The sequence below is a fragment of the Ranitomeya variabilis genome, chromosome 2 (genome assembly GCF_051348905.1).
Source record: "Ranitomeya variabilis isolate aRanVar5 chromosome 2, aRanVar5.hap1, whole genome shotgun sequence".
Classification (NCBI taxonomy): Eukaryota; Metazoa; Chordata; class Amphibia; order Anura; family Dendrobatidae; genus Ranitomeya; species Ranitomeya variabilis.
The window spans coordinates 651,328,062-651,355,836 of record NC_135233.1 but is presented as its reverse complement, the minus strand read 5'-3'; the positions used below and the strand labels follow the sequence as shown (position 1 = coordinate 651,355,836).

At 39.4% G+C, this 27,775-nt stretch overlaps 1 protein-coding gene across 2 annotated transcripts in view; it reads right to left on the bottom strand.

The window, feature by feature from the left end:
• Positions 1-1,530: 1,530 nt before the first annotated feature.
• The window catches only part of PACRG (parkin coregulated), a 776,241-nt gene continuing 749,996 nt past the window's right edge, over positions 1,531-27,775 (bottom strand). For both annotated transcript variants that reach the window (XM_077292802.1, XM_077292805.1), the window contains one exon: positions 1,531-1,878. In XM_077292802.1, the coding sequence (XP_077148917.1) occupies positions 1,718-1,878 (161 nt within the window). In that variant the 3' untranslated portion in view covers positions 1,531-1,717. The remainder of the gene's footprint in view (positions 1,879-27,775) is intronic.

The window sequence follows — 27,775 nt, the reverse complement described above, 5'->3', positions numbered from 1 at the left end:
AGCCTGAAGGAAGAGTTCAGAAATCAATATATTGTGGAATAACCCTGATTTTTAATCACAGCTTTCATGCGTCTTGGCATGCTTTCCACCTGTCTTTCACACTGCTTTTGGCGCAAAAATGTAAGCAGTTCTTCTTTGTTTGATGGCTTGTGACTATCCATCATCCTCTTGATTACATTCCAGAGGTTTTCAATGGGGCTCAGGTCTGCAGATTGGGCTGCCCATGACAGGGTTTTGATGTGGTGGTCTCTTAATTTTTGCCAGAGCTGTATTTGGCCTCATTCAGATGTTGTCATCAGTGATTATCACATATATAAAAAAATAAATGAATAAGTTTCTCCCACCCATTGTAACGTTAATCGTAGACAGCACACTGACTGCACAATTATGTAATCTGTGTGCTGTCCGTGATTTTCACTGCTCCTAATAGCCAGTTTCCTACTCCACACTGATGAGGGGCAAATACCCTGAAACAGCTGTCTGTGGATGGATACCATGTTTTGGCATAGGTGGTTTTCCTTTATTGGATGCTGCCCTTCCCATGGTTGTTCCTTCCCGGTGAAAGACCTGGCTATTCATTGCTTGCATTGAGAAACACATGATGGTGTCTCTGCGGCTTTTCTACATGTATTTGCATATTTCCGTTAAGGGATGGGGGCAGTGTTCTGGATCACTGCGTTGAGAAACACGTGATGGTGTCTCCGCGGTGTTGGATGTTTTGATCTCCCCGAGGTCATTCATGCTTATGTCCAAACAAAAATGGACATGTCTCTGTGTTATGTTTACTAAAAAAATAACCACGAACATATGAATAACTCTAAAGATTATGATGGGTACATGTAAACAATGTGTATTTGAGAAACGGATGGCAAAATGAGGCCTACATCAAAGAACCACAATTGTTTAAATTATTAAAATCAATAACCTTATAGGTGAGAATGAAAATATAGCAAAGAAGCTGCAGGATATTTACGTTCTTCCCGATACCCTTCTTGGGTGGACTTTCCTGTTGTCTGGTAATAAAGCTGATATAATGTATAGATATGAAACCAATGCAAGTTCTTCACTAAATAAAATCCAAGAAATTTTGAATGTAGATAGAAGACAATAGATAGGTAGCGTTCTTAGGCTTGATGAAGTATATGAAGTTGTTATGATAAAACCCCTTCAAATATATGACAATTTTAGGAAACGCTCCCTAAAATGTCACTTTTCTTTAATGTATGCAATAAGTGAAGTTGTTTACTATGCAACTGGACACTTTACATGGCACAGCTGCCGAAAAGTCACAGCTGAACTGCTAGTTCTTTTCCATGACAAACACCTATTAAGTAGTCAGCGCAAACCCTCATTAAAACCTCTGACATCACCCTTAAGGCAACAGAACACAGAGCAGCAATTGCTGAATTGCATATGAAAATTATAGTTTTATTGTCTGTACAAGTGAAGTCTTAACTCTGACTCTCATTTCAGTCAGCTCAGCCATAAAGAGCGTATTCTTTCATGGTACCAAAAAAGCACAGTACACCATTGTAATGCATGAAACAGTCAGTGTTTATGTATTCCATAGCCTGGTGCACAATAGTACTAACAGTCAAATGGCCAAAAGATCCCATTTTAGCAGATGTGAAGATAGAAAGTCATAAATAACAGAAAATTTAACAAATTGGTGTGCCATTTCAGGGCTTTGAAATCCTCCCGCTTATTCTATTTTATTCTAATTTAGCAGGCAGGATTCGTAGGTAGGGACCATGTATTTTATATTGATGAAGGCATCTTCTCCTCCATGACGTTCAAAGGCTTCTAGTGTTTCTTGAATTAAGTCTCCGATGTTTTCACGTTTTTGCTGGCTGTAGTCAATGCCATCTCCGGAGTTTACTGCATGAAGAAGAGATCACTGTTAGTTCTCAGTCTCGTCTTTTTTTTTATTGAATGCTACACATAGTAAAATACTTATATACAGTACTTGCCTAACCAGAAACATTTATATAATAATAATGATTAATATAATTATTTTAAAAGGAATTGGAGCTTTTAGATACCTTGCAGACATATAGCAATGAAAACTGCAATGATTCCCTTATTAAAAAAAGACATTCCCTAAAATGCTCCCATCTCTGTGTTCTGAAATACTTTGAAAATCATATAACATTTTCTAAAGAAATAATTCATTTTTTGTTCATTGAGAAACTTAACGGGTATTAAAAGGTCTTCCATAAATCTGAGCTATGTAGGGAATTTATAGACTTAATACAATGGCCTCTTCTATTCTGTTTAATTTACTTCACGTTGTGGAGCAAAAATTTGCAAGGGGAATAGAAGATAAAAGTTAAAGAATAAAAACTTTATGAGTGTAAACTATTGATTTACTATAACAAGTGACTCTTGTCAGTTCAGTCTACGGGACCAAAGGCTGCATAATTTACAAGAACTATTCATTATTTAAAGTGCTTTTGTAAAGTTTTTCAAAGTGACCTACAACTAAAAAGGGCGACCAAGGGATCGATACTAATCATATAGAGAAAACGATTCATGAGCTATGAAGCATTTTTCCCCTTTAATTTGCAAAACCTTTTATTGCTGCGTAGCTTAGATATCCACAGATCGTGCTCACAGATACAGACTGATCAGCCATCTGCCATTCATACTGGTGAATACAAATAATGTCAATCTGTGCTATCTATTTATCATGCATTGATTATAAAACAGAGGACTAACTGCATCTAGTAATCATGCACATTTCACGCGCTACACACAAAATCTATGCACACCGCACCACTCATACACATTAACCACATACTCCCCGATCTGCGCTAGCGAGGAACGGACCGCGAACGCTGCAAGCAATGTGACCCTAGCCTAAGGCTAATATCAGCTGAAACCACCGACATTGATGGGTTTGGCCAGCAATGTAATATGCACAGGGTCCTGTGCAATCGATTGGTGGGGAAGTTAAAGATCCAGCATATCTGATTTTAGACCTCCATTTCTTTTGTACTCTTGGAGATAAGCAGCTGCTAGAGACATGTCTGGCAGTGGCTCTTTCACAGAGAATGCAGAAGCATTCGGCAGAGCAATCGCTCCTATATATGCAAGAGATAGCTGATGGCTGAATGATCAGCAGAACCATCTAATGTATATGGCGGGATTTAGAACAGGCCATCAATCAACTTATCTAGCAGTACATCTCTCTCCAGCTTAGTCCCATTCAAGGAATTGGACTGAGCTGCAATGCCAGGTACAGCTGCCACAAAATTATTAAGCTGTGTCAGGTGAACAATCAAGGGCATAGAAGAGAACAAAGGAAGCTTTCTCAAATATATAAAAGCGATAAATTTATTAGTTACAAAAAACACTCATACAAAAAAGACCAATAAAATAGACATGATACAAAAACACATGAACACGTTATCTGTAAATACCCGTGTACAGAACACAAGAGTGTAAAGAAAGACACCAGGATTAATAGAGGAGCGTACCACATAAACCATTAGCTGTACATGTTCTTAATGTGGACCATAACTAAGGTGCTACCAAGCCAAAATCTCCATGTGTAACTATGAATAAAATACTATGTCTATCACCCTCTGTGTGTCCTATGCCATATGGACACGAGTGGTGAAAGAGCTATAGACCATGCGTTATGTGCACCCTAAGGTCCTGGACACAAAAACCTTGTGGACCCTGGAAACGCTAGTGGTCCTGAAAAAACGGTTATCATATTGAACACATGGGAGGCTGGTCTCACCTGGTATGCGGACCCCTGGGGTGCGTGCTGGAGCGTCCGCATACCAGGTGAGACCAGCCTCCCATGTGTTCAATATGATAACCGTTTTTTCAGGACCACTAGCGTTTCCAGGGTCCACAAGGTTTTTGTGTCCAGGACCTTAGGGTGCACATAACGCATGGTCTATAGCTCTTTCACCACTCGTGTCCATATGGCATAGGACACACAGAGGGTGATAGACATAGTATTTTATTCATAGTTACACATGGAGATTTTGGCTTGGTAGCACCTTAGTTATGGTCCACATTAAGAACATGTACAGCTAATGGTTTATGTGGTACGCTCCTCTATTAATCCTGGTGTCTTTCTTTACACTCTTGTGTTCTGTACACGGGTATTTACAGATAACGTGTTCATGTGTTTTTGTATCATGTCTATTTTATTGGTCTTTTTTGTATGAGTGTTTTTTGTAACTAATAAATTTATCGCTTTTATATATTTGAGAAAGCTTCCTTTGTTCTCTTCTATTAACTATGATCTATAAGGAGGATGTTTATGGTTTTTTGTGACATATGGGGGTCACAATGATGTTTCTGGAAAATTGGACAATCAAGGGCATGTAGCACTAGTCAGAGATCCACTACCCTTTTCATCAGCTCATCGCATGCGTGATACCAGTCGACCTCTCACCAATATGAGATTGATAGGTAATCTTAAAGAGGCATTATGATTGTGGATCCAAGGTACAGAAATACCCATTTACTCATGAAAAGGTATCAAAAGTGTGTGAAAGCCCAAACATATAACAAAATGCACAGTTCTGGTGATGAACCTAGGATCCTAATGCTGTAAGACAATGGTGCTAAGTTCTCTGAATCCATGTGTATAAACTTATAAAACTGTGTACCCTTCTAATAGGCCTAGAAAACTTTTTCTCTAATCTAATCTACGTCTACACTAGTGAAGATACATAATATATGTTCTGGTACGCAATATATAGGATTTTCATTTTATATGTGGCACATAGAAAGTCATTGTTCCATTTGTCAATACAAGTAGCCTGTATTTTTAGTCCAAGCAGATAGCTCAGTCAAGGGCATGGTCAACTGACAACGCTTCTTCTTAGCCAAATCTGTCCACTGCCACTGCTGATTTTTATTTCCCTGTAATTTTTTATAATCACATTGCTGAGACTTCTTAACAAAGTAGGTTGAATAGCAGCTTTTCTAAGCAGACGTTAAAACATCACAATGACAGCATACTTCTCAAGTGCAGATATGAATAAAAAGGTTTTCATTAGGATATTAGTTATATCAGCAGTTTACAGTGAAGGTCATCACCCTAAAATATATATTCAACTATATTATCAGACCATTAAAGTGCTAGACTGGCTGAGGCGACATACACGATATTGCACATATACTGTATGTGCATTTAACAATCGCCAATCCGAAATTCTATAAATTAGAAAGTGTTTCAAAGAAATGCTAAATCTGCTATTACCATCTTTCCTTGTAATTTAGGAACAAGCAAAACTACAGTATACTACTTCAAATGTAACACATCTCTTGTTTAAAATAGAGTCAAGGGACTGTGGGTGTCTAACCGATCCCTCAAACTAGGAGCACCATAGTCTATCCCTGTCCCCCGGATTACTCCTGAAATTGGAGACGCTGGGTTCATGTACCTATCTATGCTCCTAACTTACCCTTTATGTGATCCCTCCACATCCAGGGATGTGAGGGGCTGAAGTGTATAGGAAAACACCAGCCAGATAGACAGGATTAACAGACAGGGATAATAGAAAACTACAATCATACAAACACACTCACAAAACAAGTGGGAAACACAGGAAGTATAGGAAGGGGAAACCAAACGTGAGAGGATAAGGAAAAACAAGGAAACCAACTGCAAGCTGCAATCTCCAGAAAAACTCGCCAACCGCCAACTCCAAACACTGAACTTTTTCCTTCACTACCAAACCAGGAAGTAGAATTATCACAGGAAACTGAAAGGGCAAGTGGCGATCATATAATAACAGAGGAGAGTGGCCAACACTAAACAGCTGAGACAATTCAGGTTGGAGAGCTCCAGGAGATCAACAGAACTGATTAACCTTTCCATGACAGCGAGGAAGCCTGCAATGTTTAATTGGATTTTGAAGCAGTTCTAATAAGTGCAGGAGTTTGTATACCCAGACATAGGGATCTTCTGCCCCTCTCTGTCGTGGTATCTCCATGACATCTAGACTTAACATTCTGCAGTACTATATTTAGCTAACTTTTTACTATAATTCTTATACTGGTGCTTATATAACAGTATGCATTTTATTTCCATGCTAACTTAAATGATATTAATAGTCACAAATTCCCCCTCTTTTATCACTGACGATTTCTTTCTTTTACTGTTTGTATATGAGTCATCAGTTACTTGGAACGATATAGACTAAATTAGATATAATATCACACAAACCATATTCTAAATTCAGTATATGATATTTAGAACCTGCTAAAGAATAAGTGGTAATACTGTAAGTGGTACATTATAAAAGCAATGATAAGGTCAAAAATAGACTTCTTACTGGAAAACTCACTAAGAGCTGTGATCATATATATATATATATATATATATATATATATATATGTATATATATATATATGTATATATATATATATATATATATATACACTGCTCAAAAAAATAAAAGGAACATTAAAATCCCACATCCTAGATATTACTGAATTAAATATTCCAGTTGTAAATCTTTATTCATTACATAGTGGAGTGTGTTGAGAACAATAAAACCTAAAAATTTTCAACGTAAATCACAACTAACATCCCATGGAGGTCTGGAGTTGGAATCATGCTCAAAATGAAAGTGGAAAATAAAGTTACAGGCTGATCCAACTTCAGTGAAAATGCCTCAAGACAAGGAAATGATGCTCAGTAGTGCCTCCACGTGCCTGTATGACCTCCCTACAATGCCTGGGCATACTTCTGATGAGGCGACGGATAGTCTCATGAGGGATCTCCTCCCAAGCCTGAACTAAAGCATCCACCAACTCCTGGACAGTCTGTGGTGCAATGTGACATTGGTGGATGGTGCGATACATGATGTCCCAGATGTGTTCAATCGGATTCAGGTCTGGGGAACAGGCGGGACAGTCTATAGCTTCAATGCCTTCATCTTGCAGGAACTGCTGACACAGTCCAGCCACATGAGGTCTGGCATTGTTCTGTATTAGGAGGAACCCAGGGCCAACCGCACCAGCATATGGTCTCACAAGGGGTCTGAGGATCTCATCTCGGTACCTAATGGCAGTCAGGCTACCTCTGGCGAGCACATGAAGGGCTGTGCGGCCCTCCAAAGAAATGCCACCCCACACCATTACTGAGCCACTGCCAAACCGGTCATGCTGAAGGATGTTGCAAACTGCAGATTGCTTTCCACGGCGTCTCTAGACTCTGTCACATCTGTCACATGTGCTTAGTGTGAACCTGCTTTCATCTGTGAAGAGCACAGGGCACCAGTGGCAAATTTGCCAATCCTAGTGTTCTGTGTCAAATGTCAAGCATCCTGCACGGTGTTGGGCTGTGAGCACAATCCCCATCTACGGATGTCGGGCACTCAGACCATCCTCATGGAGTCGGTTTCTAACTGTTTGTGCACACAGATGCACATTTGTGGCCTGTTGGAGGTCATTTTGCAGGGCTCTGGAAGTGTTCCTCATGTTCTTCCTTGCAAAAAGGCTGAGGTAGCGGTTCTGCTGCTGGGTTGTTGCCCTCCTATGACCCCCCTCCACATCTCCTGGTGTACTGCCCTGTCTCCTGGTAGTGCCTCCAGCCTCTGGACACTACACTGACAGACACAGCAAACCTTCTTGCCACAGCTCTCATTGATGTACCATCCTGGATGAGCTACACTTCCTGAGCCACTTGTGTGGGTTGCAGAGTCTGTCTCATGCTACCACAAGTGTGAAACCACAACTGACATTCAAAAGTGACCAACACATCAGCCAGAAAGCTTTGGTACTGAGATGTGGTCTGTGGTCCCCACCTGCAGAACCACTTCTTTATTGAGTGTGTCATATTCCATTTGCACAACAGCATGTGAAATTGATTGTCAAACAGTGTTGCTTCCTAAGTGGACAGGTTGATTTCACAGAGGTTTGATTTACTTTTAGTTATATTCTGTTGTTTAAGTATTCCCTTTATTTTTTTTAGCAGTGTGTATATATTGTGAGGCTGTGGCCTCTGATACTGCTAGGGGGCGCTGTTTGTTCTCCCCAGAATGTGCATGCAGATGGATGAAGTCCATAGTTGTGCATGAGAGTCACAGATTTCCGGTCCGGGTTTTCCAGGTGGCTGAAGGCCACAGGTTTGTGTGTGTTTAAAAACCCTGCAGTAAGGGGTATGGGTGTGTCATGCCGTGTCAGGTGTCATGTCAGGTGTGTGAGGTGCCAGTCTGGTGTGTGCTGGTCTGCAGAGTGCATGAAGGCACAGGCCAGCAGAGCCAGCACCCAGGGCAGCTGAATAGCCTGGCACCCGCAGCGTACACAGAGATGCAAGTCGTCCATGGTACTGGTCTCGGATGTGGACAGTCCTGTGCCCAGAGGTGGATTTCCTGTGCCCAAAAGAGGACTAGCATGTGCCACGATTGCAAACAGGTGGATATGGTGCCTGGATGCTATCCGGAGGATATCCTGAACTGTGTACGACTGTGTGAGTAAAGAGTCTGTAAAGAGACTGTGATACAGCGATGCAGGACACCCACGAGAACTAGTCAGAGGAGGGCTGGCGTGTGTAGTGTCTGCAACATATGAGGCTGTGTGTATGGAGACGTAAAGAGACTGTGAGATGGTGTGCGGTCGCCCAGGGAAACTGGACAAGGGAAGTCTGGCCTGTTTAGGGACCGCAAATCTAAAGCCATGTGATACATATTGCTTTGAACCGGTGTAAACTGGTCACTGAAAATATCCACTGAAGTTATATGCATTTATGTGAATTGGACTTTAATGCTGCGAAGAAACACATTAATAGAGACTTTTGTGTTTGAATTTGTGGGTCACTGCTTCTTCACTGCTTACGATGCTATTGCAGCCGTAGAATAAATATATATATATATATATATATATATATATATATATATATATATATATACTAGATGGTGGCCCAATGCTAACACATTGGGTACTCTAGAATATGTATGTAGTTTATGAAGATTTTAGAATAATACAATGAATACACAGAATTCGGCTGGCCGGGCTCAACCAATTAGCAAAGCGTGGTTCAAATCCTGCGCCAATTCACGGCCGGAGTGTGCCTGTTGCTGATTGTTTGCGGCCGAGCACATAGTATATAACACAGCCACGTAGTATATAACACAGCTCACGTAGTACAATACAGACCAAAAGTTTGGACACATCTTTTCATTTAAAGATTTTTCTGTATTTTCATGACTATGAAAACTGTACATTCACACTGAAGGCATCAAAACTATGTAAGTATATAATTCCACATTTGTTAATTCATAGTTTTGATGCCTTCAGTGTGAATGTACAATTTTCATAGTCATGAAAATACAGAAAAATCTTTAAATGAGAAGATGTGTCCAAACTTTTGGTCTGTACTGTATATAACAGCCCATGCAGAATATAACACAGCCCACATAGTGTATAACACAGTCCATGTAGTGCATAACACAGCCACATAGTATATAACACAGCCCATGTAGTATATTGCACAGCCACGTAGAATGTAGCACAGTCCACGTAGTATATTGCACAGCCCACATAGTATATTGCACAGCCACATAGTATATTGCACAGCCACATAGTATATCGCACAGCCCACGTAGTATTTAGCACAGCTACGTAGTATATTGCACAGTCCACAAAGTATATTACACAGCCCACGTAGTATATTACACAGCGCACGTAGTATATAGCACAGCAATGTAGTATATAACAGCCCACGCAGTATATAACACAGCCCATTTAGTGAATAGCACAGCACACGTAGTGTATAACACAGCCACGTAGTATATAACACAGCCCATGTAGTATATTGCTCAGCCGCGTAGTATATTGAACAGCCCACTTAGTATATTGCACAGCCACATAGTATATTGCACAGCCACGTAGTATATTGCACAGTCATGTAGTATAATGCACAGCCCACATAGTATATTGAACAGCCACATAGTATATTGCACAGCCATGTAGTATATTGCACAGCTCACGTAGTATATTGCACAGCCACATAGTATATTGCACAGCCACATAGTATATTGCACAGCCCACATAGTATATTGCACAGCCCACATAATATATTGCACAGCCCACGTAGTATATTGCACAGACACGTAGTATGTAGCACAGCCACATAGTATATTGCACAGCCACGTAATATATAGCACAGCCATGTAGTATATTGCACAGCCCACGTAGTATATAGCACAGCAACGTAGTATATAACACAGCCCATGCTGTATATAACACAGCCATGTAGTCCCACATAGTACATAGCACAGCCAAGTAGTATATAGCACAGCCCACATAGTATATTGCACAGTCCACGTACTATATAGCACAGCCCACGTAGTATATAACACAGCCATGTAGTATATTAAACTGCCCACGTAGTATATAGCACAGCCACATATTATATTGCACAGCTGACGCAGTATATAAGACAGCCTATGCAGTATATAGCACAGCCCACGCACTATATTACAGCCACATAATATATTACACAGCCTACGTACTATATTGCACAGCTGACGTAGTATATAGCACAGCAACATAGTTTATAACACAGCCCATGCAGTATATAGCACAGCCCATGTAGTCCCACGTAGTATATAGCACAGCCAAGAAGTATATTGCACAGCCACAAAGTATATTGCACAGCCACATAGTATATTGCACAGCCATGTAGTATATTGCACAGCCACGTAGTATGTTGCACAGTCCACGTAGTATATAGCACAGCCCACGTAGTATATAGCACAGCCACATAGTATATTGCACAGCCAACGCAGTATATTGCAGAGCCTATGCAGTATATAACACAGCCCACACAGTATATAGCAGTGTGGGCACCATATCCCTGGTAAAAAAAGGAATTAAAATAAAAAAATAGTTATATACTCACCCTCAGACGGCTCCCGGATCTATCCCAGGCCTTTCCCGCTCCTCGCGCGCCACTCCGGTCCCAAGCGGCAATAACAGGTGATGATGTAGCGGTCTCGCAAGACCGCTACATCATCTCCGGTCATTGCCGCAATGCATTATTGCGACCGGAGTGGCGCGCGAGGAGTGGGAAAGGCCTGGGCTGGATTCGGGGGCTGTCGGAGGGTGAGCATATAGTGATTTTTTTTTTTAATTATTATTTTTAACATTATATGTTTTTACTATTGATGCTGCATAGGCAGCATCAATAGTAAAAAGTTGGTCACACAGAGGGTTAATGACAGCGTTAACGGACTGCCTTACACCGCGTTATGCCGCGGTGTAAGGCAGTCCTTTTAACGCTATGTGGGCGCTGACTGGGGGGGAGTATGGAGGGGGCACTGACTGCAGGGGAGTAGGAAGCGGCCATTTCACGGCCAGACTGTGGCCGTTGCTGATTGGTTGCGGCCAGCTTGCCGCGACCAAACAGCGATGTGGGATTTCCATGACAGACAGACAGAAAGACAGACAGAAAGATGGAAGTGTCCTTTAGACAATTATATAGTGGATATATATATATATATATATATATATATATATATATATATAAATATACATAGAGAGAGAGAGGGAACGACATGGGATGGGATAAATTAGGCAATACTTGAATTTAACAGTTGGGTACATGTGTGTACGAAGTAGTGATGACTGAATCTGCCGAAATTTGAATTTGGTAGTTTGCTCAACATTGGCCATTCAATCTCGAGATCCCAGTGCATAAATAAATAGAATGAGAATAAATAATTAACATTCACCTCTCCACAGCCATGTTTATTTGGATGTTCAGGTTTGATTTTCATTCACAGGTTGCCGGTTTTCTTCACACCAGTGGTCTGATCAAAGATGTGATGGGACCTGCGGTGTATAAATGACTAGAGGCTTGTTAATGAAGACCAGACCAGAACATCCAAGTGGAAACCTGTAAGAACAATGTGAGACATACCTAGGGAGAGATGAGTATTCATTTTTTAAATCCATTCCCGACTCTTTGAAATCCAGCAAAATGGTAGCCGCCCATTATTTTGCTGCTTTTTTTCAAATTGGATCACAAAAATTACAAGTTCTGGTAAATTCCAATTTTTTTGTGAAATTCAATGCAAATTTCAAATTAAGTGGTTAGCTCATCTCTAGTATGTAGCTTACCTGAGGATCAGTTTTTGGGCAGATTCCAACTGGCAGGCACAGACAGGAGAGGGCCCTTGTGCAAGAACAATAAATGGGCCATTTGTAGCCCAATGGCTCATCATAATGCACAATTACACCTGCTTTAGAAGTGGAAATGGGTCCCCCTACCTCTTGGGCCGCTGTGCCCCCGCACAGGTTGCATTAATGATATGTCCGCCCCTGCAGATTACAGTCTAATGTTGGTCATCCTGCATAATTGTGAAATGATGGTTAATTGAAATGGCGAATTGTCATTTTTAAGTTATTGCAGTGACCATTGTGTTATTTTTTACTTTAAAGGGAACCTGTCACCCCAAAAATCGAAGATGAGCTGCGGCCTCCGGCATCAGGGGCTTATCTACAGCATTCTGTAATGCTGTAGATAAGCCCCCGCTGTATCCTGAAAGATGAGAAAAAGAGGTTAGATTATACTCACCCAGGGGCGGTCCCTCTACAGTCCGGGTCCGGTACGGGGCCTCCTATCTTCTTACAATGATGTCCTCTTCTTGTCTTCACGCCGCAGCTCTGGCAGAGGCATACTGTGTCTGCCCTGTTGAGGGCAGAGCAAAGTACTGCAGTGCGCAGGCGCCGGGCCTCTCTGACCTTTCCAGGCACCTGCGCACTGCAGTACTTTGCTCTGCCCTCAACAGGGCAGACAAAGTACGCCTGCGCCGGAGCCGCAGCATGAAGACCAGAAGAGGACGTCATCGTAAGAAGATAGGAGGCCCCGGACCGGACCACAGCGGGACCGCCCCTGGGTGAGTATAATCTAACCTCTTTTTCTCATCTTTCAGTATACATCGGGGGCTTATCTACAGCATTACAGAATGCTGTAGATAAGCCCATGATGCCGGTGGCCGCAGCTCATCTTCGATTTTTGGAGTGACAGGTTCCCTTTGCCAGAGGAGTACCAAAAATGTTGTCCATGTCTGTATGTCTTATGTATATTGACAGCTGAAGAAGTGCACAGCTAAACATATGATGAAAATGACAGCTCAATAACCGATAAGTAATTATTTGGACATCCTCAAAAAATGTGTTTGGGCAGTTAAAAAATGACAAACCTAGGAAATGGAAGATTCATGCTATACAATAGAGTAATTCAGTAGGACTGTTATGATGGATTTTCTCAGGGCACTATGGAACATATATTCACGAGAAATCGTACTTTTCTCTGCCTTCAAGTATAAAATGATCTCTCAGATGTGATTTGACTAAAATGGTCAGCTTCACAGCAAAAGTCACTTGGCAAGTACAATAACTGCTTATTCCCTATCTCTACTGAAATTAGCAAATATTCCATCCCAAAGTGAGATAATTAGGGATGAATTCAGTGAAACAGTACAATGACTGACTCTACATGAAAGATGAATCGCATTGATTTGTTCAGAACACCTAATGTTAAGTATGCAGTCATCATCTGTACTTTGAAGCAAATTGATACTGATACATGAGGTTTTCCTGAGACATCCCTCTAACTGTTGCTTTATATCAGTGCACCATGCAGAGACAGGGCTTTAAAATGCAGGAATCTGCTCTCAACACCATACAAACATTGATTGTGGATGTAAATGCTTCCAGTGGTGCATGATTATAGCCATATCAATTAATGAAAAGAAAATAGTCAGAGTATTCATTTTACATGAGATATAGAAACACTTAATGTAAAGTAGCTGCCAGTATGTTGCTGCCTGGGTTTTTTTCACAAGCTGTATGTACTGTTACATTTCTTACTGAATAATGTTTGATTATGTTCCAGAAAGGTTTCTATGCAATGCACAGGCACAGATACGCTTTAAAGTATACCTGCCCTCTGAATGTGGTTACATTACTTATCCAGAAATAATGAGCAGCGTTTGAATGCTGAATTCCTTTAATAGAAGAAAAGCAGTGAGAGATATATTTTAATATAACAAGACATATTCTTTCCCGCTTTATGGGAAACATTTACAGTACATTGGGATCTCTAACATTAAGGTGCTCATCTTGCCTCCGGGATTAGAAGCAGTCACTGTGTAATGTGAACCAATATTTGCTAGAACGAAGTATACAAATTTATCTGAAACTGGTTACACACATAGTCAGGAAATCTTCAGCCATGTTGGTGAAGCACATATCCAGTACTTGGAATATGTGCTACAAAGTATATAATAAAGGTGCTATGTTTGTTTGGGAAGATCTCGATAAACATACTGGGGAACCCATGATAGAGTTGGATTGTGCCATCTTTGTCACTCAGGATCGGTGTTTTATTCTACCTCTACACACAGTCTAATTTAATTTCTGGGATTTCTTTATTCTTTTGCCTTCTCTTAATGGGGATATCCTTTGAAATGACAATCCGATCCATTGGATAGTTGATGCATTTATTATTGGTGGGAGTTTGATTGATGGGAACCTCAACTGATCCTGAAAATTGATGTCTAATCTCCTATGTGAAGATGCCTGACTACTGTTCCACTAACTTTGGTGTGTCTATACACTGTGTTCCAAATTATTATGCAAATTGGATTTAAGTGTCATAAAGATTTAATTGTTTTGTTTTTCAAATAAACTCGTGGATGGTATTGTGTCTCAGGGCTCAATGGATCACTGAAATCAATCTGAAACACATGTGATAATTAGTTTTCCAGGTGATTCTAATTAAAGGAAAACTACTTAAAAATGATGTTCCACATTATTAAGCAGGTCACAGGTTTCAAGCAATATGGGAAATAAAAAGGATCTCTCTCTTGCTGAAAAGCTCAAATAGTGCAATGCCTTGGTCAAGGGATGAAAACAATAGATATTTCCCAAAAACTTAAGCATGATCACCATACTGTGAAGAGATTTGTGGCTGAATCTGAGCACAGACATGTTCGTGCTGATAAAGGCAGAATGAGGAAGGTTTTTGCCAGTCAAGTTAATCGGATTAAGAGAGCAGCTGTTAAAAAGCCATTACCAACCAGCAAACAGATATTTGAAGCTGCTGGTGCCTCTGGAGTCCCTCGAACTTCAAGGTGTAGGATCCTTCAAAGGCTTGCTGTGGTGCATAAACCTACTATTCAGCCACCCCTAAACAGTGTTCACAAGCAAAAACAGTTGCAGTGGGCCCAGACATACATGAAGACTAATTTTCCAACAGTCTTGTTTACTGATGAGTGTCGAGCAACTGTGGATGGTCCAGATGGATGGAGTAGCGGATGGCCACCATGTCCCAACAAGGCTGCGACGTCAGCAAGGAGTGGAGGAGTCATGTTTTGGGCCAGAATCATGGGGAAACAGCTGGTAGGGCCCTTTCAGTTTCCTAAAGGTGTGAAAATGACCTCTGAAAAGTACATAAAGATTCTGACTGACAACTTTCTTCCATGGTATAAAAAGGAGAAACGTGCCTTCAGGAGCAAAATCTTCTTCATGCATGACAACGCACCATCTGATGCTGCAAAGAATACCTCTGAGTCATTGGCTGCTATGGGCATAAAAGGAGATAAACTCATGGTGTGGCCACCATCTTCCCCTGACCTCAACCCTATAGAGAACCTTTGGAGTATCATCAAGCAAAAGATCTATGAGGGTGGGAGGCAGTTCACATCAAAACAGCAGCTCTGGGAGGCAATTCTGACTTCACACAAAGAAATACAAGCAGAAACTTTCCAAAAACTCACAAGTTCAATGGATGCAAGAATTGTGAAGGTGATATCAAAGAAGTGTTCCTATGTTAACATGGAACTTGGCCTGTTAGGATGTTTTGGAGTTAAATAGCTTTTTTGTTAAGTGAATGTGACCTCCTAATGCCGCAAATTCCACAAATGAGCATTTTCAGTTCTTTAAAACATATCAAATGTTTAGAAATTCTACTGTGCATAATAATTTGGAACAGTGCATTTTGAGTTTTTATTCATTTTGGAGATTATACTGTTATCATTGGGAGGTTTCTCAATAAAATTCAATGTATAATTTAACGGGTGATGACTTTTATTAGACTGACTGTCATTTGCCCCGACCTTTTAGGAAAATCTGAGAAAAATGTAATTTGCATAATAATTTGGAACATAGTGTCTGAGCGGTATTTACCAATAGATCTGAATTGACGCTACTGGTCAAAATCATGACAACTGGGTCTCCTCCTCTCATGATCACGAGGAAACCAATAGTCAGTCCTCACCTAATCCATTCACCACCTAGGTATATGTTTCTGGTGGAATAATTTTTAGGAAATGTAGGTTCCACAAACGTTGTGTGGCTGGTTCCTTGTATAACTTTTCTCTTTCATACATTCTAGTTATGCTACTCAGACATGTGCCGTATCTGTCCTCCAAGCCATTTGTGCATTCAGCTGGGAAAGGGGAATAAGTAATCAGAATCCTACTGCTCTGCTGTGGAGGAGACCACCTAAGACATCAGATACATGGCCATCCAAAATCAGATTACTTTTATTCAATACCTTTAGGTAAAATTCATAGCAAATTCATCTCTTCCATTTTAAAAATGCATTTTTTTAAAATAAAAACAGCTGTGTTATTTAATTACAAGTTTTATTTTGGCATTAACTTTTTCCTTATATATCTTCATAAAGATTTTTTTTTATGTCAGTTATGTCTATAGACTTGCTTTTTGCAGTATATTAATTTTCTATATACTCTGAAAATAGCAATGATGAGGATTAAGGCAAAAAAAAAAAATTCAAAGGCCTTAACCAATACGTTCTTTAAATCGCTCAAGCTGCTACGTCTAGAAAGAACAGTTTCAGATTTCTACACGACATGAGCAGCTGTTTTTATTATGTACAGATGAGATGATGATTTTAATTATCTAGTGACTCATCACATTACCAATATGAGATGATGAAACAGGAGACCAAAATCTCAGCATTTTCAGTCACACATGAATACATACATTATTTTTTGATGATTTAATAAAATATTTGGCTGGCCCCAAAAAATCTCATTTTAGAACCTGTTGTTTGTGTCACTTTTTTATCCAAATATTTTCCTTCCACTTATCTACTTACAGTTTAGTACTTCTGCACAGGATATAGCCATTCAGAGATAATTGAATCTTTTGAAATTCAAAATCACCAGGTTTGACGAACTTTGCCAAAAAATGCAATTCACAGCTAATTAATTTGTCACAAATTGCAGCACTGAAAGGAATGAATTTAACCCTTTTAAATCTCTTCAACACAAACACAGCCTTAGTAATGTCAATATGACTTCATCATAGAAGGCAATGGTAACCCTGTAGTAAACAATAGCCCATATAATAACACAGGACATTGACAAAAAAAACAGCCCAAACACTATCCCTCCCAGTTATTTATGATCAGGCAGACTGTACTCTGCAGAACACCAACTCAAACTGACAGTGTCACTGTCAGAGGTAACATCATCCTTCTGTGAGACGAGTGATATGTCATACTGTATACTGAATAATGTCCACCGCTACCTTCAAACTAATACATTTCCGTGACGCAAAGGAGGCCAGTTTTTGCTTGTGTTTGGTGGAAGTACGACCATATTTTCTTTTATCATGCATTTCGATCAACATTCTAATTACCTTTTGACAATGTTTTCAACCCCAGCTATTCAACGCCTTCAAAAAAGGATGTAACAAGAAATGCTAGTTAAGTACATGTACAAAAAGCAAAATGTTGTGGCATCAGGCTGAATAGAGGTGTGGCATGTATGATTGTTAAATTGGTCCAGTAAAACAGATGTTCAAAAACAAACATGCAATTAAATATCTACTATATACATTTCTTAATTAAATTCAACCTTTTCCCCAAAATTACAAAATAAGAAATGCTAGGTGGGTAGACATCCAAAAAGTCAGCACCTGCAACAGGGCACAGTATTGGTATGTCATGTATGGATGTTACATTTGACTTGCAAAACAGATATGCAGAAAAAAATTTTTGATGCACACACACTGTGAAGCACACAGTTGCTGTTAAATACCTGGATTTTAGGAACTTTCATTTGCATTTTTAAAAAACAATTATTTCTCCAGTTACAAAAAGGATGGCACCAAAAAAAGGAAAAAGGCTCAACGCGATATGACTAGCAAATACACCATATCTGACAGTCACTAATTTCAGGGTTTTTTATCTGTAAAAAATAAAAAAATATTGTGCTGTCTTGCTGCTACATTGTAGTGCATTAAGAATGGAGAAAAAGTGTGTTATTACAATTCAAATTGAGCTGTACAGATGAGACAGAGAGTACGGCACTGCTGCTGGCACTTCTGATGCCATCATGTAAAAAAAAAAGAAAACCAGAGAAGTCACAAGGAATTCTCAGTGACATTAATAAAGTAAATAGCTTGAAGGAGTACCAATACAAGTGGTTCTCAGTAGCTAATTCTCATGTGAACAGAGTTATACATGAGGTTACACAATCCTAAGTTAAAACACATGTAAGTAAGTGACAAAAGTGCAGAAAAAAATACTGCGATGTTACATAGTCATAGTGAAAACAATAATATTCTTTAGATGTTAACCTTAAATGGCCAATGTGCATTTCGCCAAAGATTCTTCAATGGGGTGATAGAAAACATTGCAAATGGAAGGGTTTAAATAGGGTAAAGAGCGGTAACAAGTGAGAACATGTGGGCCAAAGGTGGAGGCAAACAGGAAGACTGGTTTGATTGGAGGATAAAAAAGGAAGGGAAATGCATATATAAAGTGGTAATTTAATAAAAATATGAATTCTCATATACACAGTTTGTTCGCAGGAGTATGTCACAATGAAATACATGCCAACATTGATGTTAATAGATAAGAAACCCCCATTGTGCGGCCATGGAAAGCATATTGACTTCCAGAAAAAAAGCTTGTTGCCGGAAATGACGAAAAAGTAGTAGACAGCCATGAAATACAACATGACTATGGATGATGAGATAGCAGGAAATTATGCAATTCAAGGTCAGGCCATCAAGGAACCCATCATGTGTTCCAATAAGCAGGAATAGGCTTAAAAAAGCAGAAATGACATAATGTGAAGAGGTGGGCTATCATGGGAAGCGTTGTGTGCTTCAGCAAGGTGAAAGTAGGCATGCCAATGAGGGATGAGGGCAGATGAGCGCAGAACACATCATGCACTCCAACAAGCCAGAAGTGGGCGCAGCGTTCAAGTGAGAACCGCCACTCCATATCCAGAGTAGTGAGGCACAGAGTGTCAAATACAACGTAAAATGGCCATAAAACACACAGGACATAGAAAAATTTAATGACTTATAAATCAAATGAAAAATAGTGCATTTATGTGAAACAAAAAGTAAGTCAAAAAGAATGTACAAACAGTGCAAAAAGTGAAACACACATCAAAGATATAATATAAAAAAAAGTAGTAACGCATCAAAGTACCATGGCAAATATAAGTGTTACAAAGAATCTGTGAGTGAAGAGGGAAAGTGTCAAGGTATCAAAGTAAATATGCAAGTATAAAGTGAAGGAGGGAAAAAAGATGAATGGGGAAAGAAAAGGGAAAGGAGGTAAAAAGAAAAAAGAACAAACAAGTGTAAATATAACACAAATAAACAAATATATAGGAGATGAAGAAATATACACTTGTATGTGCAAAAATGGTATATAACAAATGTGATATATATCAGAGATAAAATAAGGATAACAAATATATATATATATATATATATATATATATATATATATATATATATATATATATATATATATAATGATATGTGCAAATAAATATGTATATACACCCAAAGGTGTGGAGTAAGAGCAACATTTCTAAGTCAAAACAATGTTTCCATAAAAGGAGAAATTACGTACACAGCTAGTTCTATAAAAATACTGAAAACCCAGAATTATATGAGAAAACACCAAAAAGCATGTACAGATGTACTGTATAATAAAATATGAGTGTCCCAACAACAGATAGGAAAAACTCCAAAAGGTGATAAAACAAAATCCTTCAGAAAAGAGAAAAGAAGATTGGAACCACTACCATATTATGCTTTTTATATACCAGTGCTTGGTTTATTTCTCTGCACCATGTTATGACCCCATTTTGCTATGTATGTTTTTATAGTAATCTTTGCACTAATAAAGCATTTGCTATATTTGGATGAAATTATTTTCATGGGTTTGTGTGTTCTCCTTAAGGATCTATGATTATTCATAACTAGAGATTAGAAAACCTGTTCATGTCACCATTCAGTTCTATGCGGTTCGGGTTCTTGTTCAAGTTCGGGTATAATTCTGGTACCCAAACCAAACTTTGGACTACAGTTCATTAGAACTTGATGACCCCGAACTTCCCCTGGTCCGCCCATCCCTATTCATAACCCTTTACTACTAAATGGCTGTATTGGTTTAATATTATGGCTTCCATGAATGACTACATGGTCAATGCTGGAGAAATGTCTGACTGGCCGCAGTTGATAGTGCACAGGTTAACTGGTTTTGGACTTACCCAAGGGCTGTTCTGTGAATGAGATTAATGACAGAAGCCCTTTATGTTACCAAAGCACCATACTATTCTTTGCAGCTTTTTAGTCAATTGGATCTTACTAGCTTCAAAGAATTCCTTAGACGGCATGGTAAGATGATGAAGGCTATAAACAACCTATGTTATGTAGAATATCTTCTTCACCTGCTATTTCTGATTTTGAAGCTTAAAGCTGCAATTCTGAAAGCTGGCACAGTTGGCAGCTGAAGAGGCAGAGCTGTCTGCGTATACAGCACATGTTGTCATTGGACTACCCTCGATTACATTTTTCATGTCCATGGTGAAGGAATGCAAACACTGAATGTATGTACAAATTCCTCCTATGTGGACATATGAAAACCAATACTTGAGGACGTAATTTCTTGGATTTGCTCTTAGGTACTGGTATAACGTAGTACGCTTAGAGAAATTGATAACACTGAGTGGTCTATGGCCTAGGAAATTACTTACCAGTTTAGGCTTCTGCTTCACAATTTGTGGAGACATCATAGAGGCCTCACACCATTAGGTTTATGTTTGCAATACATAACATGTAAGGCTGCTTTCCCGTGGATATTGGTTCTGCTTAGGAAAGTGTTTTTGTTTCCCGTACAGGAAACTTAGGGCAAAAAGGAGCCATACACAAGTCTATATTTCTAATTTAACCATTGTCACAGTCCCCTCTCCTGTAGTCAGTACATCAATACAACCAGAGGATGGAAATGCAACATAAATAGAAAAAATTACTGTGTCATGTCCTTCTAAACTACTGCAAGACACAATGCTATTTGCAGAAACAATTCTGAAAACCCCCTGTCAGATGTCTCCATGACGGGGGAACACATGGACAAGTTTTACGAATGATGCAAGTCAAGTACAAATACACTTGTGATTTGCTCCTGAAACAAATACATTGAAATGAAGCCAGTATGACAGCTGTTATCACTATTTTCCATTCCCTGGAAACACTAGCCGGGATCAAACAGAATCCTTGCCTACTTCACGTTTTTTATTGAAGTCCTAATATGAAAACAAAGGCATTGTGTGCGCGCGTGTGTTTTTCCCTGACAAATAACAGCAGATGATATATTAAATCATTGTAAAAGGGATTGATATTTTTATCCGAGTTGCTGAGCAGTTTTATTGCTGTAATAATAAGGTAAAACTTTCAAAATTGCTTGTGTAGCTACGAAAGATCAATAACGAAACAAAGTGGGGCTGAATAATGTTACACACACAAACCTGGCTGGCTCCGCTACAAATAAAAGGCGCTGTACGTCTCCGCATTCAGATACCTACTGACATAATCAGACCATAAACTGTCTGCACAGCCTGGACATTGGGAATAAAGCCGGCATCTACATATACACTAATAATAGAAAGGGAACAAAACCTGCCTTGTGAAGCAGGGAATTTTACCAAAAAGTTACCATATAGATATATAAAGCCATCTAAACGGAATAAGATTTCACAATTTAAGGAGATTGGACCACAAACTTAGAATAGAAAATGCTATATTGCACATAGAAATCAATTACATAGCCATTGAAGTTCTGTAGATGGCACTAAGGATATAAAAGTTAGAGACTGATCGATTTCTTCATCTAAGCTTGGGCTACATAACAATATTTGGTCGTAGCAGTTTAGAAATAAAATTAGAACAACTTCCACAAAATACAATAGCGCGTCATTGTGTTTTAAAGCACACAAACTTTTTTTGAAATATAAGATAAATCTATATTGAGTTTTCAAGCAAACAATGTAACTCAATATGGGGACAAACAGGTAGCCAGGAAACTAATATGCAAATAGACTGTAAAAAATCCACAAGGACAAAGGAGTGAAGCACAACACAGAATGAACCACATGTTACTTTCTATGCCTTCACCTCAGTGCACGTTTCGCCCTACTTCATCAGAGGGCAAAGTGAATTGATGGAATGATTGTGCATCCAAATGCTTCCTTACTGTAAACATGCTGGGTATAAAAGACAGAATCCGGCGCTCAATGTTGGAAGAAAAATGCTGTTTTATTGGAACTACGATCCCGTATTTGTAATGTTTTAGTTTGACCCTCAAACTTTCATCAGATGGATTGCTGATGAAAGTGTGCATGGTAGTATACGTAAGTCTGTGTTGGGAGACAAACTGTGTTTATTTCATCTGAAGACACTTGTTAAACAGTCGTGCAACTGTGTAGATACATTATCACTGCAAAAGGTGTGAAAGTAGAAAACAAAAATTGATATACTCCTTGATAAGAGCGGCTTGCCAGACCTGAAAAACAATCTATGCATAAACTGATTTATTTCCATGTATAATAAAACTGCAGTATTACGCCTGCCAGAAAAATCACAAAAGCTTAGTAAGCAGCAACAGTATAACATTTCAATAAGTCATTAATCACGGAACTGGAGGTTTGTAACAGTATTGGGAAAGCTAAAGTTCTGACATTAGTTCATGTTCTGATTGTATTTTTAGCTCCGTTTTAGTTCATTTTTTAATCTAATAAATTATTACAATTTCCCTACAGACACAGTAACTGGAATAATATGATGACAGATATACAGATTTATAGCGAAGCCATCACAGGATGAATATAGTATGGCAGCTACATACATTACCAGGAGCAGTTCCTTACCATGGCATACATTACAGAAAGGATACCCTACGGCTATGTGCACACGTTCAGGAATTTTCACTTTTTTTGCGTTTTTTCGCTAGAAAAACGCAATAAAACGACGAAAAAACGCATACATTAAGCATCCCATTATTAGAAGGCATTCCACATTTCTTGTGCACATGCTGCATTTTTTTTCTGCGGCGGAATCACATTCTGGAAAAAAACGCAGCATGTTCATTCTTTATGCGAAATCGTGGGGATTCCGCACACATAGGAATAGAAAACACAAAGAACTTATAACGATCAAAAAAGTCCAAAAAAATGTGAATATAAAATGTATACTTTATTAGCCAAAATTACAAAAAATGCAGGGGATGTTACAGCAGCTGTGAAATATACATGAAGAAACACTTGGGGGCTAGCAAGACCCAAAGGATCAAAATCTCGATATTAAAATGTGATATTGAAAAGCTGGCATCACAAAAAAAGGGAGTATATAGTAAACACATATACAACAATCTAGCATCATAGCAACCCATATTAAGGACTGTTGTATAGTATATATGACCCCATACGCAGCAACATCACTGCTCATCAGTATAACAATGACTGATTAAAGCATATAACAGGTAGTATGGCCACAACGCATTGACATAAAGTGCTAAAGTGCTAAGGTAGAAAACAGATGTGATGCACAGTTAATCATGAGCATAGTTCCCAAAAAATTACCTATCAGATGATAAAGTTAATGGCCCAGAGGCCAGCCGCCCGCCCTGACATGCGTTTTCAGTTGGCACCTTCGTCAGGGGGCATAGAGAATACACACATGCAGGGCTTTTTATATCGGCGCATACCGGAAATAGCGCCACCGCGGACCGGAAGTGACGCATCTGTCACCTCGGCAACCGAGACGCCAGCCCGCGCCCGTGTCATGTGACTCAAAGCATCAGGAACACATAGGAATGCATTGATCTGCTTACTTCCCACATGGGGCTATGCCAACTATGCGAGAAGTAAGTGGATCATGTGCGGTTGGTACCCAGGGTGGAGGAGAGGAGACTCTCCTCCAAGCCCTGGGAACCATATAATTGTTAAAAAAAAGAATTAAAATAAAAAATCATGATATTCTCACCTAACAGCGTCCCCGGCAGCCTTCCCGCTCCTCGCAATGCTCCCGTTCCCAGGGATACTTTGCGGCAATGACCTGTGATGACGTGGGTCACGCGAAACCTCTACGTCATCTGGGGTCATTGCTGCTAGGCATTACTGGGAACGCGAGCATCGCGAGGCAAGGGAAGACAGCTGGGCACGCCGGAAGGTGAGAATATCACGATTTTTTATTTTTTTAAATTATTTTTAACATTAACATAGGCAGCATCAATAGTAAAAAGTTGGTCACACTTGTCAAACACTATGTTTGACAAGTGTGACCAACATGTCAATCAGTTATTCAAGTGATACTACAGATCGCTGGGAAATCGCTAGCATACTGCAAGCTAATTACGCTTGTAAAATGCTAGTGTTTAGAGGGAAAATTCATGCCAATTCTGCATGCGGTTTTCCCGCTGCAGGAAGTTCCGGAATTGCCGCGGAAATTTCCGCGGCAATTCCGGATGTGTGCACATAGCCTAAATGTAAGTAATTCCCGTCCCTCAAATCTGTGTTAGTTTCCAACTATAATATATATAAATAAGAGAAAAACAACTGAAATGTTGCTAACAATGCATGCCACGTACATACATGGGCTCTGATGTTCTTAAAAGGAATCTGTCTCTAGATTCTGCCACTTAACCTGCAGGTTAGCACTGCAGCCTGCAATGCTGGGGTCATATCCCACCAAGGACAACATCTGCAAGAAGTTTGTATGTTGTTCTTGTATATATGTGGGTTTCTTCCAGATACCTTTCTCCAAAGACATACTGATAAGAAATTTAGATTGTGAGCCCCGATGGGGACAGCAACGATTATATCTATAAAGCGCTGTGGAATAAATTGTGCTATTTAAGTAAGTAAAATAAATGCAATTAGCATAAACTGTAACTGACAATATGGACTACAACAGAGGTGTCAAACTGCATTCCTTGAGGGCCGCCAACAGGTCATGTTTTCAGGATTTCCTTGTATTGCACAGGTGATAATTTAATCACCTGCACAGAATGATTCCAGCACCTTGTGGAATGCTAAGGAAATCCTGAAAACATGACCTGTTGGCGGCCCTCGAGGAATGCAGTTTGACACCTCTGGACTACAATGTATACATCTGTGTCGGAGTAATGTTCAACCATCACCCTGCTTCTATCTGGCCTTTCATCTACAACTGAAAAAAGATTGTAAGGTTATGTTCACACGTTGCATTTTTGTAGCGTTTTTTTCAGCTTTTTTTATGCACATTTTCAGCTACGTTTTACAGTACCAACAAAGTCTACGAGATTTCAGAAATCTCATGCACACACCTTGGCTTTCTCCGTGACTGTTTTGTCAGAAGAGCTTGGTTTTTGCAAAATGCAGCACGTCACTTGTTTCAGCATTTTTTCCTGTTTTTTCACCCATTGAAAGGAATGATTGGTACAAAAAACGCTGCAAAAACTAAGCAAAAAATACAGATATCAGGTTTCTCTGTGTTTTCAGTACCAAAACCTGATGAAGTTGAATCAGGTTTTTTTTGTGCTAACTTTATCAGCATGCACAAATGTACCCTGACAAAAAGCAGGAAAAAATCGCACTAAAAACTAAGCAAAAAAAGCAGCAAAAAATAAGCAAAGCCTGCTTTTTGTAAACAGCTTAAACTTGGAATAAAAAAACGCAGCAGAAATGCAATGTGCGAACACAGCCTAGAGCTTAGATGTTCTGAACATGATAAGGCCAGATTTTGTGACATAGAAAAGCCTTACAATATTTACAGGTATGGTGAACTAGGAGATAATGAAGAAGGTTAGCAAAAGAAGTGAGGAAACTCTGGACATTTTTATTGCTGTAAGCTGCATTTTTAATATTCCTATGCGTTCTGCCAATCTCAAACAGCAACTCACTAAACATACTTGTAAAACGTCCAATATTTGTTCTGGCTTTTTCCTGTTAGTACCTTTTGTTAGCTGAAAGAGAAGGGTCACTTCTCCAATCAGAATATTTAATAGGAACATGAAGTTGCATGCGGTAGGAATGCTTTCCAAACCACAGATGAAAGAGCAGAAATGGCTGATGGATTGTGTAAGTCTCCAGAGACAGGCTTTGTGAATGCACAGACCCCAGACTGAACACTTGTGCTCATGAAGGTTAAAGTACTGGCAGCACTGGAAACATAAGTCCTCTATTTATCTAAGAGCCAGGTATAGTGCAGACAGCTGCAATCTGAGCCCAGCTTCAAAGAAGACATCTCCATAACCTTACCACTGACCTCTGGTGTTCAGAGATTTCCAATCAGAAAACATCTCATTAAAATATTATATATCCATACCTAAGTGTATACATATACTGTACATACAGCTCTGGCAAAAATTAAGAGACCACTGCAAAATGTTCAGTTTCTCTGATTTTTCTCTTTATATGTATATTTTTGAGTAAAATGTAAATTGCTCTTTTAGTCTATAAACTTCTGACAACATGTCTCCGAAGTCCCAAGCAATACATTTTGTCTTTTTTTTTCTGACAAAGAAAAATGGTCAAAATTTAAAAAAAAATCCGAGAGCTTTCAGACCTCAAATAATGCAAACAAAACAAGTTTGTAATCATTTAGAAACAACAATACTAATGTTCTAACTCAGGAAGAGTTCAGAAATCAATATTTTGTGGAATAATCATGTTTTTTAATCACAGCTTTCATGCGTCTTGGCATGCTTTCCACCAGTCTTTCACACTGCTCCTGGCGCAAAAATGTAAGCAGTTCTTCTTTATTTGATGGCTTGTGACTATCCATCATCCTCTTGATTACATTCCAGAGGTTTTCAATAGGGTTCAGGTCTGGAGATTGGGCTGCCCATGACAGGGTTTTGATGTGGTGGTCTCCTAATTTTTGCCAGAGCTGTGTATATATACAGTACAAACCAAAAGTTTGGACACACCTTCTCATTTAAAGATTTTTCTGTATTTTCATGACTATGAAAATTGTACATTCACACTGAAGGCATCAAAACTATGAATTAACACATGTGGAATTATATACTTAACAAAAAAGTGTGAAACAACTGAAAATATGTCTTATGTTCTAGGTTCTTCAAAGTAGCCACCTTTTGCTTTGATCACTGCTTTGAACACTCTTGACATTCTCTTGATGAGCTTCAAGAGGTAGTCACCGGGAATGGTTTTCACTTCACAGGTGTGCCCTGTCAGGTTTAATAAGTGGGATTTCTTGCCTTATAAATGGGGATGGGACCATCAGTTGTGTTGTGCAGTTGTCAGGGAGAGACTAGGTGAGCGAGAGCTAATAACCCGGGCCCCTGCAGTTTCCCTCAGACTAGGGAAATCCTGACTGACCCTCTACCTGGAGTTTACACTGAAGGTGTGCATGTCCAGGCCTCGAACCTCACCCTGTCTCCTGAGCTCAGCCCTAGGCTGAAACCTCCGCCCACCACCCAGTGAAGATGTTATTCCCCAATACCCAC